The sequence below is a fragment of the Oryzias latipes genome, chromosome 12, assembly GCF_053564925.1.
Source record: "Oryzias latipes strain Hd-rR chromosome 12, Olatipes_Hd-rR_3.1".
Classification (NCBI taxonomy): domain Eukaryota; kingdom Metazoa; phylum Chordata; class Actinopteri; order Beloniformes; family Adrianichthyidae; genus Oryzias; species Oryzias latipes.
In genome coordinates, this window is record NC_136248.1 from 6,342,942 (window position 1) to 6,357,570 (window position 14,629).

General features: G+C 40.4%; 1 protein-coding gene across 2 annotated transcripts in view; it reads right to left on the reverse strand.

Moving 5' to 3' along the window:
* tln1 (talin 1) overlaps positions 1-14,629 on the reverse strand; it is a 77,138-nt gene that overhangs the window by 10,206 nt on the left and 52,303 nt on the right. For both annotated transcript variants that reach the window (XM_078955969.1, XM_011482023.3), the window contains 13 exons: positions 13,790-13,922; positions 13,337-13,438; positions 13,052-13,222; positions 11,469-11,717; positions 9,669-9,788; positions 9,415-9,561; positions 9,064-9,230; positions 7,271-7,454; positions 6,595-6,720; positions 6,107-6,223; positions 5,823-6,008; positions 4,465-4,572; positions 844-949 (listed from right to left, as the gene is read on the reverse strand). In XM_078955969.1, the coding sequence (XP_078812095.1) occupies positions 844-949; positions 4,465-4,572; positions 5,823-6,008; positions 6,107-6,223; positions 6,595-6,720; positions 7,271-7,454; positions 9,064-9,230; positions 9,415-9,561; positions 9,669-9,788; positions 11,469-11,717; positions 13,052-13,222; positions 13,337-13,438; positions 13,790-13,922 (1,916 nt within the window). The remainder of the gene's footprint in view (positions 1-843; positions 950-4,464; positions 4,573-5,822; positions 6,009-6,106; positions 6,224-6,594; positions 6,721-7,270; positions 7,455-9,063; positions 9,231-9,414; positions 9,562-9,668; positions 9,789-11,468; positions 11,718-13,051; positions 13,223-13,336; positions 13,439-13,789; positions 13,923-14,629) is intronic.

A 14,629-nucleotide genomic window follows, 5' to 3' on the forward strand; every position in this document is an offset into this window, starting at 1 on the left:
ATCATCACTGTAATATCTTTAAATATATTTAGCCTTAGTGTCGGTGCTCTAATCCTTTAATAATGGGCTTTAAATAAATATGCCATCATTTCCAAGTATAGATATTGGCAACACAAGAGCTCAAACCGTTGACTGTATATGAGAACTGGAGTGAGCGAGTGTTACATCACCCATAGAAAAGGACTTACTTCCAGCTCCAAACAAATCAAGTCAATTCACTCGCCATCTTTTTGTGATACGAACGTCGCCATGTTGGAGCCAGATGCCAATAGTAAGCAGTGGTTGGTCAAGTCAGTCTGAGTTGTTGTTTCTATGGCAAACACTTGCACCAATCAGGAGTGAGCTCGTTAGAAGAGGGGGCTCAGGAGAATCTGTCAATATAACGTTCTTAACGCTCCACGTGGGGGCCAGCAGGCTCCACCTACTTTTATTCAGACATCTGATATGTCAGTTTATAATATGAAAAACTTGCACTAAAGAAAAATTATCATGAAAAAAAAAATAGGATTATCAAGAACATGTTAAAAAAGGCATCAGAGCAAGAATGGTTATTCCAACAAACAGAATGACTGAGTTACAGCTGTTTATTTCTCTGTATAGGTCTATGGGATTTTGTCTTCTTCAACAAGGCGCTTGTTTCAAATGAGAGGGGGGCGGAGTCACTCAGTCCAGTTCTCAGATACAGTTAGGCTTCAAACCAATGTTTGGTTTATACTCATGTATGTTGATATTAAACATAATATTTCAAACTGAGCAATAATCGATGCTGGATGATCTTTACACTCGGCTCAGTCAGGACCAAACACTTCTGGTCTTCTGCTGGTTTGAAGGTCCACTCCATACCTTTCATGGCCTCAGCGGCTTGGATGAGCTCAGTGACACTCCCCGCCACCCGCTTAGAGTAGGTCGCTAGCTGTTGTTTGAGATCGTGGGATGGTTTCTGGATGATCTGTGAATAAAAGACATAAAAAAAAGGTTTTGGGGTTCAGGAGCGCTGTCAATCAAATGCGTTGCTTTGTCCAAGCACCAGGCAAAGGCTCTGCTTTCAGAAAAATTACACACAAAAGGATGATAACAAGACAACACTTTTCAATCAAAATTAATTTTTTAGGACATTTTAGGAGAAAACAACACTGATTCTATCCTGTTATAAAGGATGGGAGAAAGATACAATGAAAATAAAACACAGAGACGATGTTTAGGTTGAGAGGTTTCACTTCAATTTTAGTTAAGGTTTTGTTAAATTAGATTTTGGTCAAAATCTCGGTCATTTTTCAACCAAACACTTTCATAAAGTTTATCATTAAAAAAATATAGAGATTAAATACGTCTCATTCTTACACACCTTGTTTTGTCAGATCATTAAATAACCCTGACCATCCTTTTCCAGCCCACGTCGTCCAGCAGTGATCTAAGATTTCACTTTGCTGTTTCTTGTCTGTAACATTTGTTAGGATCAGATCTGTTTCCTTCTTCCCAGAATTCTCAGGTTCTGTCTACACAGCTGAACTCATGTTCATATAGGAAAAATGGAGTCAGGCTTCCAGTTTAGCTTATGATGAGTAATACATCAGTGGAGTATTACTAATCCGTATGTATCATGTTAAAAATGATTTAAGGCTCTGATGTAGCACATAAATACTAAATCCCATCAAAGCCAAACATTCAAACAATTATTACGTAGTTGATCGTTTTGGACGATCAAAGAAACTTGAGGTTTTCCCCCTGACTTAATGACAGCGTGCTGCTGCTCCGGTGTGAACTGCTGTCCTACATGCACAGGAGATATTCGGGTTGGAGCAGAGAGTGACAGGTGCAGGGAATTAACAGGGCTCAGGCCACACGCCACTCACATTGGTTTGATGTGAGGTCGTCAGAAGGTAGACGTTACACCGCTGAAACATATGCCAAGAGCCACGCTTTCATTCCACAGGCAAACAAAGACACCAACAATCTGCACGCTGTAAGCCCTGATGCTCCGGTGCATCAGAACCGACGCAGAGCCCAGCTTGTTGGCTGGAGGTTGGGGTTGTGAGGTTCTCTGTGATCAGTTTAGATTAATAGAAGGACACATCAAGTTCAGGTCAGTGGAGTTTGACAGCGAGCAGGCTGGATGTCTTCTTCATCCAATGTCAGTCATGGTGTCCCACATGGATCTGTGCTTTGTCCCATTGCTTTTACCTGACATATTGACACTTTTAAAATGCTTAGTCAAAACATAATAGTCTGGAAGTGTATTCAGTTTTTCATTTTGATATTTAAAGTTTGTCTGAGTGAACCTTTATGTACGTTAGACCTTAGATCAGGGGTGTCCAAACTTTTTGCATAGAGGGCCAGATCTGGTGAGGTGAAAATGATTGACAGCCAACAATTCGGAAAGCATTTTTCTAAACCATTTTAACAACATTAAAAGCAAATAAACTATTTATAGAACCTTTTATTGCAATGGCTTTCTTTACATTTCTTCAAATACACTGAAAACAAATTTATCCTAATACATTTTGTTGAAATGATAGACAGTTTGTTAAATATTTTGGAACTGTTCATTCCCAGTTAGCCTGTTGTAGAGAGCATGTGTGTCTGGTAGTGCCTTTTGATATTACATTCATTAAAAACAGCCATAGTCTCTTGGTATATTAGACAGACAGTGTTTTTTATATTTAACTGAACAAATCTGCCATTCTTTCCCCATGTGGGATTGATAAAGTATCATTGATTGATTGATTGATTGTCCTGGAAGTTCTGGCCCTCACTGTCAACTTTTCTTTTTTATTTACTGTAGAGATTTTAGAAATGAGCTAGAAAGGTCACATGACCGTGTTGCAACGGGTTTACAACGGCTTAAAACGGAATTCATCCAACCACAACCAAGAAATGGTACGTACAAAAAAGTGCTGGGGACCGCAAATTATTGATGGAATGAAAAACGCCTGCAGGCCGGTGGAAATCTGAACGTGGATCACATCTGGCTCACGGGGCCGGACTTTGGACTTGCCTTCTTTAGCTGCTGGGACAGTTCCTATGATGTACTGATGGTCTCTCCTCTGCTCTATTTACCATACAATCCATGCTTTTATTTTGGTTCCATTGGGTTCTATCTAACTGCATTACAGGTTTTTATGTTCAAACGATCATAGAAAAAAAAAGTGAAAATGAACGATCCGTGCACTTAAACACGGGGTACCAGGTGACCCACACCTGCAACACGTTCAGGCTCCATCTACACCTCAAACCTGACAAGGCTTGAGTCACACATGTTTGAACAAGTCAGTGTGCCAAACAAAAGACAGACACACACTTGTGCGATCCATCATGCAGAGTACTTACCGGCTGGCACCAACATCAGCAAGTTTAAATTATATTTGGAAAACAGAAAGAAAAGAAGTGATTGTAAGGTTTAGATACAGAGAAGAAGAGTTAGTAAGCATTTAGCAAACAGGCTGCAGCAACAGATCACTCATGTGAAGAGTTTAAAACTCTGACCCAGCAGCTGGCAAAGTGGATTTATAACGGGGACACTGTCTCTTTACAAAAGCATCTGCATCTTTCTGCAAGGACAGCTGCAGAGTCGCCTTAAGTAGGTGAAGAGAGCTCAAAGAGGTTTCTCCAGGTCCTAATATAACTCTGATTGCTAAAAGAAACTAATTAAGTTAAGAAGATAATTTAAAGACAGTTTAGCGAGACATTTTGGGGAAAAAATATTATGAAAATATATCTCTGAAAAAACAACTGAAAGTTTCTTTTTGGTTTTATAAAAGGATTTGTTTTCAAATGATATGTATTCCATCCAACAGCAGATGTAGTTGATTTTTCAAGAACACAAACGTGGCAGTGAAGGTGTCATGAATGAAAGATGGCTTTGTCTACAAAAATCCATGTGAAGGTGCATTTACCACAAAGCAGGAATTGTTTTAGGACTTCCATGTAAATGTGGATTCTCTCTCTCTCTCTCTATTGTAGTCCTTCTTTCCCTAAAATGTCAAGTTAAGATGTAATTGTGATCATATCTGATTAGAGAATGATTGGCTTTAGACAGCTGAAATATTATCTGAAGTAAGTTATGAGAAGAGCAACACGTCTGGGTTTACTGTAAATATGAGCTTTTCTCAACTAATCCAAGTAAAACATGTTTGTGTATCGCCTCAAAATTTATGGAATGGCTTATAAAAGGAGCGAATGGATCTTTATTGGAGAATGTAGCGGTAAGTTGAAGAAAAAAAGGCAATCTTTTGCTCCATTTTTAATGCTGACTTCATAATTTCTATGAGGAACCTCATGCTGGCACTTCTATGACTTTCATAGACATTATTGTTATACTGGACAGACAAGACCGCGTGCCACATGTCACCCTATCGACGTTGCGACTAAAGTTGGAGCCATTCATTCTGTCAAGCATGGCTCCAACATTCCTGTCAGAATTGTTTTCTTCCACAACAGAAATGAGTGAAGGTGAGAGCGTCTTACCACCAGCACGTGTTCTAGCAGGCCCAGATATCCAGTAGCACACTCGTTTCCAAAGCGCAGAGCTCTCCTCCTGACGTCTGCGTTGACTTCTGGGTGGTAGGCAGCTTCCTGCATATCCAAAGAGACTAAACCTCATTTCATTTCCAGATAAACATAAAGAGACCTAAACAGGCTGGATGATAAAACCTGTTCACTAGCTGCGGTTACATGTGCAAAATGTCTTTGGGATCAAAGATCGGATTAGAATTAAATCGTGTACATGGACCCAGAAAAAACATTTCCGATTATAATAGAAGTTTACATACGCCACACTTTCGGTCGGAACAAATGCTTTGGACATGCGAAGGACTATCTACAATACCAGACATGGCTGTAGAAGAAAATATGTTGAGTTCTGTTGTAAACAAAGAAACCTGCAGCATAGAGAGAGATCATCTTCTAAACGTTTATTATTGTTGTGATTATTATTAAGTGCTTATTCGCTCATAATTTGTTTTAATTAGTGCTTTCTTGGCAGAAGCCAGAAAAAGGGTTAGGGTTAGGCTACTACATGCTGATGTGGGAATAACATCAGCCTTTATTTTGTCTGGACACGATTGGAAACATGAATTCACGATTGTTTACACGGTTTCTAAGCTGTAGTGACCCACGATTGGAATAAACTGTTTATAAGAACCACGATCGGATCAACAAATCGGCATAGCCCACCTATCTCGATCGGAAAGAAATTTGGATCGGAATGAGTCTTGGTGCAGAGTATTCCGAAAGGCGTGTTTACATGACACATTTCTATTCTGATCAGGCATTCATTCCGATTACTTTTGTCCATGTAACCACAGCTAGTGATGTGAAATTAAAAACACACACTGACTAATGAAATAAAGTAATTGAACATTTCTACTGTGCCTCTTTTTTCTTCTTCTCTGACATATCCTCCATGTTTTCTGATGAATGCCAAGACCAGCTGATGCTACGGTTTACTTTGAAGCATCATCCTGGTGGGACGTGCCTGAAACCAGGGGGCTGCCTGGGAGACATCTGAACCTGAACATCCAAATCCCCAAAGCTGGCCTCTGAAGCATCTAAACCCTCAGATGCTCCTCCACTTTGAGCCCAATTTCCACTATGAATGTGAGGCATTGAGTTCATTCAGTATTTAACCGTCAACCTTTAAGCTTTGATGCTGCGTATTTCACTCCTGAGTCACAGCAGTTTGGTTTCAGTTTGGTTCAGTGATTCTGTCTTCCTTGTAGCCATAAATGACTCCTTTGCCTTCATGTTCTTTGGTGTTTTAGGTCATTTTTTTTTTACAGCAGAGGCAAAGGATTCGGTTTTGGACCAGCACACGTCAGGCGTACCTTGCAGGAGCGCAGCATGTCAGCAATGGCCCTTCGGCTGAGGTTGGCTGTGGCAATGATATCCTCCTGACGACAAGAGTTCCCAGCAGCCACTGCTTTTGCTGTTGCCATGGTGATTCCCTTAGTCATACGAATGAAGTCCTCTGGTGAGGTGGTTTTTGCTGGTGGGTCAGAACTGCAGAACACCTGTGTGGCAGGAAGACCAGGAACTGAATTATGATGCTGCCCAAAGCCTAGAGCGGGCCCTCTCCCCTCGCCACAGCATCAGACGCGGGGGCACTCACCGTCAGCTCTTGTTTGATGTGTTCAATTGTGGCCTCTAAAGCTCTGGTTCCCTTTGTGGCCTCGTCCTCCACCGCCTTCACAGTCTTCAGCAGAGACGTCACGTTGGTCACCATCACCTGCAGCAGCCAAGTAGAACCATGCAAGTTACGACACATCTGCAGAGAGACCCCTACTCCTATTTGCAGTAAACATCTGGTTGTTAAAATATGAAATGCTGCAGCACATTTTGGGTTAAAGTGTCAAATATGATGTTCTCAAATTTCAACCAGTCAAGCTTAACACGAGAGATCCTGTGCCAATCTAACGTGCATCAATAGAGACCCGTTTTTTGCAGAGACTTTTGGGAAATTTCCAGGGAAAAGAATTTTGGAATTGTAGATTCAGACACCCAAACAAAATGCAAACGTCCCACATAGTCTTGAGGGAATTTGGACACATCCACAGTCTGGGTCTTTAGCAGCTAATGGTCGTGGTTGCGGTTTCTTACCTTGGCAGAGTTCTTCAGCTGGAGCATGCTGGGATCATCGTGAGGTTTGCCTGCTGCTGCCTTTGTTGCGCTGATTAAATTACTTAGAGCTTTAGCGACATCCTTCACTGCATTGATCAACACCACCTATGGGAATATTTGGGCAAAGTCAAGCAAACCATGTCGTCTCTCTGACCCCATTTTGGGGACAAACCTTAAATAAATTAACAATAATAAGATAATAGTAAAGAAGTCTCAGCAAGCAAAGAACAATTTGATTAAACAATTGTGAGTAGAGCTGCATCAATATTAGAAAGAAGGATTTCCAATTGGAAAACCCAAAGTTCTTTTAGATTTTTTGATTTGAGAAATTCTTACTCAGAAGATTTCATTTTGTGATCTTGGAATCATTGATTTAAAAATGTCTTTCTTTCTTTTTTTAATGTCAAAGTGAGCAAGTTTGGCTCAGCTTAAAAATCGGATGTCACCTTCCTTCATATCTTTGGCTTTCATTCAAAAAATCTAACTAACAGCTAAAAATGACTTCCTGCATTTCTCACTATGACTGTTTTGGACATTTATCAGTGGTTAATGTTGGTCTAATAATCTGGCTCTACTGGACACATGAAGCAGTCACAGCTTTCCATGTTATTAACTGAGAAATCCACTGTGTTCTGACATAGTCGGCAGTCCTTGCCTGAGTCTCTGGGTCTTCAGAGCCCAGGCTGGCTGCTCCCAGCTTGACCACCTCAGCCAGCTTGGTGATGGTGGACACCGACGACTGTGCAGCTTGAGCTAACTTCTCCTGACTGGCTCCAGCACCAGAAACCAACAGCTTGGTGTCTTCCACCAGAGCCTTGGCCGTCTTCAGAATGCATTCTCTGAAAACAGACACAGAGTTGTCACTGAGCAGCATCGTTTAAAAGTCATGTGGTAACTACTAAAACTCAGGCTAAAGTCAACAGGAGGGTAGTTACAAGGGGTGTAACAATTAACCGATTCTCTATTTATCCAACCAGACTAAATCTTGATCGAATTGACTATTATCATTAAAAAATAGTTTTAAAATGAAATATGTATTCTGATCGATCGATCGATGGATCTCAGGACCAGGTATTTATCCCTGAGTCACACTGGTTGAGGTTTTAGATAAAGTTTAGGTCAGTGAATTGGATCGATGAAAATTAACCAATATTGACTATGAATCATATATCCTCACAAATTATGATATAATTCCACTCATTTTTAAGATCTATCGTTACACCCTTTACATTTACAATTACATTTACCTAGTTTTATTAACTTCAGTAAATTGTACTTGTCAGAGCAGTTTTATCATCGAATAATGTTTTATTTTCTTCAAGTAAATACATGATAATAAACCAGTATTCCTACTCAGTTACATCGCACTGTAACTGTAACATTGTTGTCTGAAACACTGCACCATTTATTCTAGGGATTTACAATGAAATCAGTGGATTCTTGGTATTGTCAGAAACTATATTAAAAGTTGAATATCAGCATGGATCTGTGTAAAAAAAACAACAACATTGACTGTACATTCAGGCTAAACGCATCAGTGCACCAAACTTCAACTCTGTTGGGATGTGGAGGATGCTGGAATCTCAGAAAGAGACGACTGTAAAAGTTGTAAAGCACCAGGGATGTGTAACAGGGGTTTTTAATCCAATAAAGGGAAACAGAGGGTTCATCATTCTAGATCTGTTATAAGCCCACAAATGTTTTAGCAATATTGGTATAAAAAAGACTGTAAACAAGAGGAAGTTTCTTTTTTTCAGTTGATTCACATTTTTTCTTTATATTCTATTACCAAATAAGTTCAAGTGCTACTGAGTATTGGATTACTTTTTTCATTAATTACTTTTTTACTCCAACTGAAATATTGGATGACAATTTTTTACTTCTACTGAGTAATATTATTTTGAAGTGATGTTACTTTCACTTGGGTATTATTTTTGGATCTTCTACCCGTCTTCTGTCACATGTAGCAAAAGAGAAACAGACGGATCATCAGCCTTATGCTGGTGTAAAGCTGAATTTATCACATTTAGTTTAGAGTCAGCTATGGTTAAATCATACAAACAGTCCACTTTCTGCTCTTTGTCTTGTTTGTTTCAAATTTCATTTTTCAAGACAAATGGCATAAAGATCTTTACTGGTGAAGAACAATTGGTTATAATAACTAGAAGCAACGCTCCTGTAGCACCTGCTAAAACAAAAATGAAGTGCTACAAACTTGCAGTTCACCTACTTTCAGCAAAAGGTTCAATTGGCTTCAATTTAAGTCTTTTTTGGTCTTTAATTAGTGTTTCCTTCTTTTTGGGCATGTCACAGACATTTAATGCGTGTATTTTATGTACCCATCTTAACACAGCGAGGGGTGAAGTATTTCTCTCCATAGTAAATGCCCTCAGTGCAGACTTTTTCTGCTTCGCTCCTGTAACTTGCGATGTGTGTGGTGGTCGGCACCTGTGGTCAGCGAAGGTCTCTGCATTCTCGCGGTGCAGGGTGCCAGCTGTGGCAAACATGATGGTGGTGTCGAGATCAGCAATGATTCCAGAGACGGCACTGGCAGCGGTGATGCAAGCTTGGGTTCCACGGTTACCAGCCTGCAGGGATGCCAACACGTGGGAGACCTGCAAACAAGACACCAGCACTGAGAACATGCTGGCAATCCTCTGCAGGACCAAAAAAACACACACTTCCAGAAACAATATGTCAACAAATCACCCAATTCATTGTATCTTCTCATTTCTACTAACTCTTCAGACCTACAAATTCCCTAAAACACTGGGAGAAAAAAACATTTTTTGATCTAACCTTCTCTGAGACTTTGCGAGCACTTTCAATCAGCTCCTTTTTTGTAAAGGTGTCATTAGGGCTGCACTGCAGAGCTCCAGCTTTGGTCACCAAACCTGTGCAAGTGAAACCCAGCTCTCCCACCTGCTTCTTAATGTGAGAACCAATCTGGAAAACAAATACACAAAAAACCAGGAACAGTGTATTCATTAGGAGCATGATATTCTGGAAAATGACGGATACAGATGTTGGCATGGCCACTCAAAAATGTTTACTTCATCGTTCTCTGCTGTTAGAGCTGCATATTTGGCCTCGTTGGCCAGATTTCCAAAATTATTGGTCAGCTGGTTGGCCAGTCCTCCAAGGTCATCTGGGTTGGTGTTTGACTTGGTTACCTGCAGGAGACAAAGTTTAAAAGATGAGCTGGTTTAAGCAGGTAAATGTCTGCAGCACAAAGTTTTTTACACCGTTACTTCTAAAAGTAAAGAAGCACAAAGAACCTCAATTTGAAACAAGCTCTAATCAGATCTTATACACTAAAAGTAGTTTAAAAGACCAGTTAAGTACACAAATAATGCATGCATTACTAACAGACAGAATAAGGAAGGTTTGCGTTTCAAGAAGACGCTAAATGTGAGATCCTGTGCGTGTGTTTAGGATACGATGTTCACACTGGACATGTAAGGAGGGACTTCTTTTATTCCACTGTTTACTAGCACAGTGTTTTTCAACCTTTTTTGAGCCAAAGCACACTTTATCCTTGACAAAAGTCCCTCAGCAATGGTTTTTCTAAAAGATGTAATAAAAGTTAAGTTAGTTAACTTAATAACTTTGTAATAATTTTCAACTACCGTAGTTTTTCTCTTGTCTTAAATAAAGATGAAGTCTTAGAAAAATTTTAAAACAATGTTTTATTTCTTTTTAGACGATTAAATTGTTTCAATTTAGTTTAGTTGTGTCTGTTGGTCACTTCACCTTAATCCTGTTTCTTAAATGTTATTTTACTTCTTCTTAAATTTAACATATAAACAATCCAGACGTTATTAGAAAAGTGTTTCAGTTAGAAAGATGACTTGGACCAAACTCTGGGATGTTTGGCTGTTAATAAACATTAAAACCTTGAAAGAGAACTAAACTGTTGACCTCAGATTTCATCAAGATTTAAAAACTGTCTGATGTGTGTTTGTTGTGGTTTTAAGACATTTAAAAGGGAAGACTCATTGTACGCTGAGACGCTGTCACTAAAACCCGATGCATCATGGGAGATTTAGTACGAAACTGCCGCCTATCGCAGACAGACTCGCTTCTCTGAGCTTCATTGTTTTGTTCACTTGTTTCACGGTCTGATACTGGATTCTGTAGAAAGCTGCACCGCTAAAGACGAGCTTTAGCTGGTATTTTTGTTGGAACTGAGAGACTTTGAGCAGTGAAGACTTTAACCACTTCTAAATGGTCAGACTGATGACGTGTGATTAAGCCTCCAAGAATGATTGGCAGAGACAGAAGCTGCGGCTAAACCGCCGTACCGTCATTCTTATCAAAGTGTCTTTAATAGAATCAAACAAAGTAAAAGTATTTTACGATCTTTCATATTTCTCCAGGCTTTTTCTTTCACAGCTCTACTTGGTATCATATAATTCCGACCGGGCACAAACTGTAAAAATCACTTTCTCCTTGATCAATCTTTTAAACAGTTGGCACTTCCATGAATTAAAAGAGGCATCCTCCATATGTCACTACCAAATCCTAGTCCCAGATTGTTGGTGGTGCATTTGAATGTGGAGCCGGAAAACGGTTGTAGAAACGTGCAGTTACTCAACAGGAGTTTTGAACGTGGAAGCATGTTTACGTAGATCTTTCATTGGAAGTGGCCAACGCATGTTGGCGAGGGCGGTGTGAACCAAGCTTTACTCTACCATAGAAGGATTTGTGTAAAGCTGCAGATTTATGGACTTTGAAATATAAAAGCCTGGAGGCAGAGCCAATTTTTGAACAGTTCCAATAAATTGGGAGAAACTATTCCAGCGACAAACAAATTAAATGTCATCTTTAGGTAAATTTCTCCAGTTTCTTACCATCTCTTGCACAGTCACTGCAATGGCCTTGGCCGTCTTCACCATGGTAGTTTGGTAGTCCACAAAGGTGCCATCATGGTCGAGCGTGTGTGAGTCTTCCATTTTGTTGATGGCATCATTGATGGTGTCCACCATGCCACCGACAGCCCCGGCTGCACTGGCGGCGTCCGCCAGAGTGGCGCCCAAGTCGTCCACTGCTTCCTTCATCATCTGCACAGACTCTTCCACGGCCTCCTGCATGTGCGCCGCCTGCGAACAGAGGACAAACCCCAGTGAAACACCCTCCAAGACCCGTCAAACTACATGAGGACGTTACACCACAGAAGAGCTAAAGCATGAGCCGCCTTCTCTCTTCGGTCATGCTCCAGAAGCTCCAGAAGCTTTGAATAACCTAGTTTTCAAGTGAACTGTCAAATAGAATGAAGGGATCAGCTCAATTCTATGTAAACCACTTTTGAGAGAAACATTCCGCATTTCAGCTCCTCCTTTAGATTATCCATTGCACAGAAATTTGGTAGAGATTGAGAGGTACCCGTGAAACATCAAAGTGCTTTTTAACAGCAGGTTTAATCAGATAACATAAAACACTACATGTCACAGAAACTTCTGCAGGTTTAGACGACTCCTTCCTGCTTTTGAACTGACACTTAGAGTCTAAAGACCAGCTCCGATTATCTTTTGATCTATTTTCAAAGGGTTCCCACTGGTCATTTTAGTTAGGATTATCATGTTTTAAACCAAAATCTAAAAACCTGGGTCTTTTCCTAGGCCACAGTTTCTGCATAGCAGTAAAATTTATCAGAAATTCATCTCTGTGTGGAGGACTGTTGGCTTGTATCAACCCTGCCTCCACTTCCCACCATCCTTCTGTTTCTGCACTCTCCCGGTAGCTTACAGCTCCAGGTAGTTTACAGTTTTGCAGGTTTGAGACAAACGCCACTCAGATGAGGAAAACAAACACGTGCAACTGGAGGCCTAAAAATGGAGCGCCGCGTGGAGATTGTCCCTCCCAGCATATTTTCTACATCACAAATCCGCTATTTTTCAAACGGCATTTTTTCATCTGCTACTGATTCACAAGGATTTAAAAAAAACAATAAACTTAAAAATGCAAATTTAAGCTAGATTTTTTTTTGTCCTCCGTCATAAGAAAAATGCCACAAGAGCATGTTAAAAACACCCAAAACACAATTTCTATGGGAGTGGGTCTTCAAAATTGTTTAGGTCGGGAGATGTGACAGATTACCAATTTAGGCTCAACAATGAGCAAGAAAAAACATTTTCCAAAGTTTTTAGAAATAAATTAACAATATTTTTTTGGCAGGAATATTAATGTTAGACTTAATTATTGCTGATCCTTTTACGTCTTACAAGTATTGTGCGTTTTTTAAAGGATACCGGAGGCCGTTCACATTTCCATTCTCCTTAAGCACTTACATTTTTATTAGGAAGAAACTAATTATGACTATCATTAAAGGCAGTAACAGTAGTGAGGGTTACAGAGTCCTGAGACTGGATCACGAGAGCCTGTAAAAGGGAAGGTTTCTCTAACAGAGCTGCAGAAAAAGCCTCAGCTTCTTTACCTTGGGGTTTCCTCCGGCCTCCTTGGCAGTGTAGAGCATCTGCAGCGCAGACTCTGCCAAAGTCTTGGTCTGGTCTAAGACAGCCATCTGCTGTTGGCTGCTGAGGATCTTGGATGCTGTGCCAATGGCTGCCATGATCAGGGGTTCAAAGTAGCTGGCCATCTGAGAAACCTGATACGAAGCGTCAAGTACGTTTGCATCACTCCACATTAAAATATCTGCACAACTCTAATCAATGTTCCTACGAGACTGCCAGCAGCGGAAAAGCGTCTGACAAAGTTTTACCTTGTGTCCGAGCTGTGAGGCCTCAGATCGAGCAGCAACGGCCACGGGATCAATCAAGTTACTGATCTCATGAACTGAAGCAGCCATCTGCTCATGAAGAGTCTGAAACATGCAAACCTCAATGTCAGGCTTTAAAGATTCTGATACTAGAGACTAAAGTCTTTATGAACAACAGGCAGGAGGGAGGAGCCGAGATCCCACAGAATAAATTATTCTGCGATTACATCAATGGATCACATTACCCAGACCATCAAAACCACACATTACCACGGAAGTCCTACTGTTACAATGCTCAAGTGTTAAGGCAGCACCACAGTCACAAATCATCAAGCGAAATCTCAGTTTTCTATTCTCTGTGCAGAACTATGGACATTTATGTCATGTTTTAAATTCACAAATGATTGCAGAACCGACTTAAATGTCCAACACAACATTCAGGCGGAGTGCTATTACCTCCATGGAGATGTCTTCTCGTGGGGTTAAGTGTTGGCTTATGGCAGCAAGCGAGGCCTGGTCAACTTCCCGGATGCAGCCGTTCAGAACCTCAATAGCATCGTCACATTCTCTCTGGCCCGGAGCTTTTTCCCTGCATCAGTACAAGGCGATCCGTCAGTTCATTGTGTGAACCTTCAACCTGGCAAACTGTGTGTTTTTAGATAGCTAAAGAATTAAAACCTGCATCTCTAAGAAGATTTGATCCAAAAACACACAAATCTGTCTGGCATCGACACAAATTACACTAGTGGATGTGAACACTGAGGTTTCTAAAAGGACTTTATGCACTAGAAACTGTCTAAACGTTTCTGTTGTGCAAATGTGCAAAGAAAAATTTAAAAAGACGTTTTTCAAATTTGTGTAAAACTATTTAAGACGGAAGCTAGTTTTCCACGGCAGGAATACAGACATTTTCATCAAATGGACAAAATAATCCCCAATCGCACAGAACATGACTCACACAGACATATCTGGCTTAATTTTTGTGTTCATTTATGACACCAATGGGTTAGATGGGAGTGACTATATTTATAAAACAATTTCTATAATAATATAATACAATATATTACATTGCAATCAATGACCTTAGAGGATCTGAGTTACATAATTGTCACACACACACACACCCACACACACACCCGCACACACACAGAGTGCAGTGATCCAGTTGTGAAAGGTCTAAATTGAGGCTGACAACAAAAATCGTTCTAGGTGTTCAGCAGCACTTCAAGGTCACACAAACATTGCAGATTGTTCTTTCCCTGTTGATGCTGATTGGCTGATCCATTCTGACTTTAA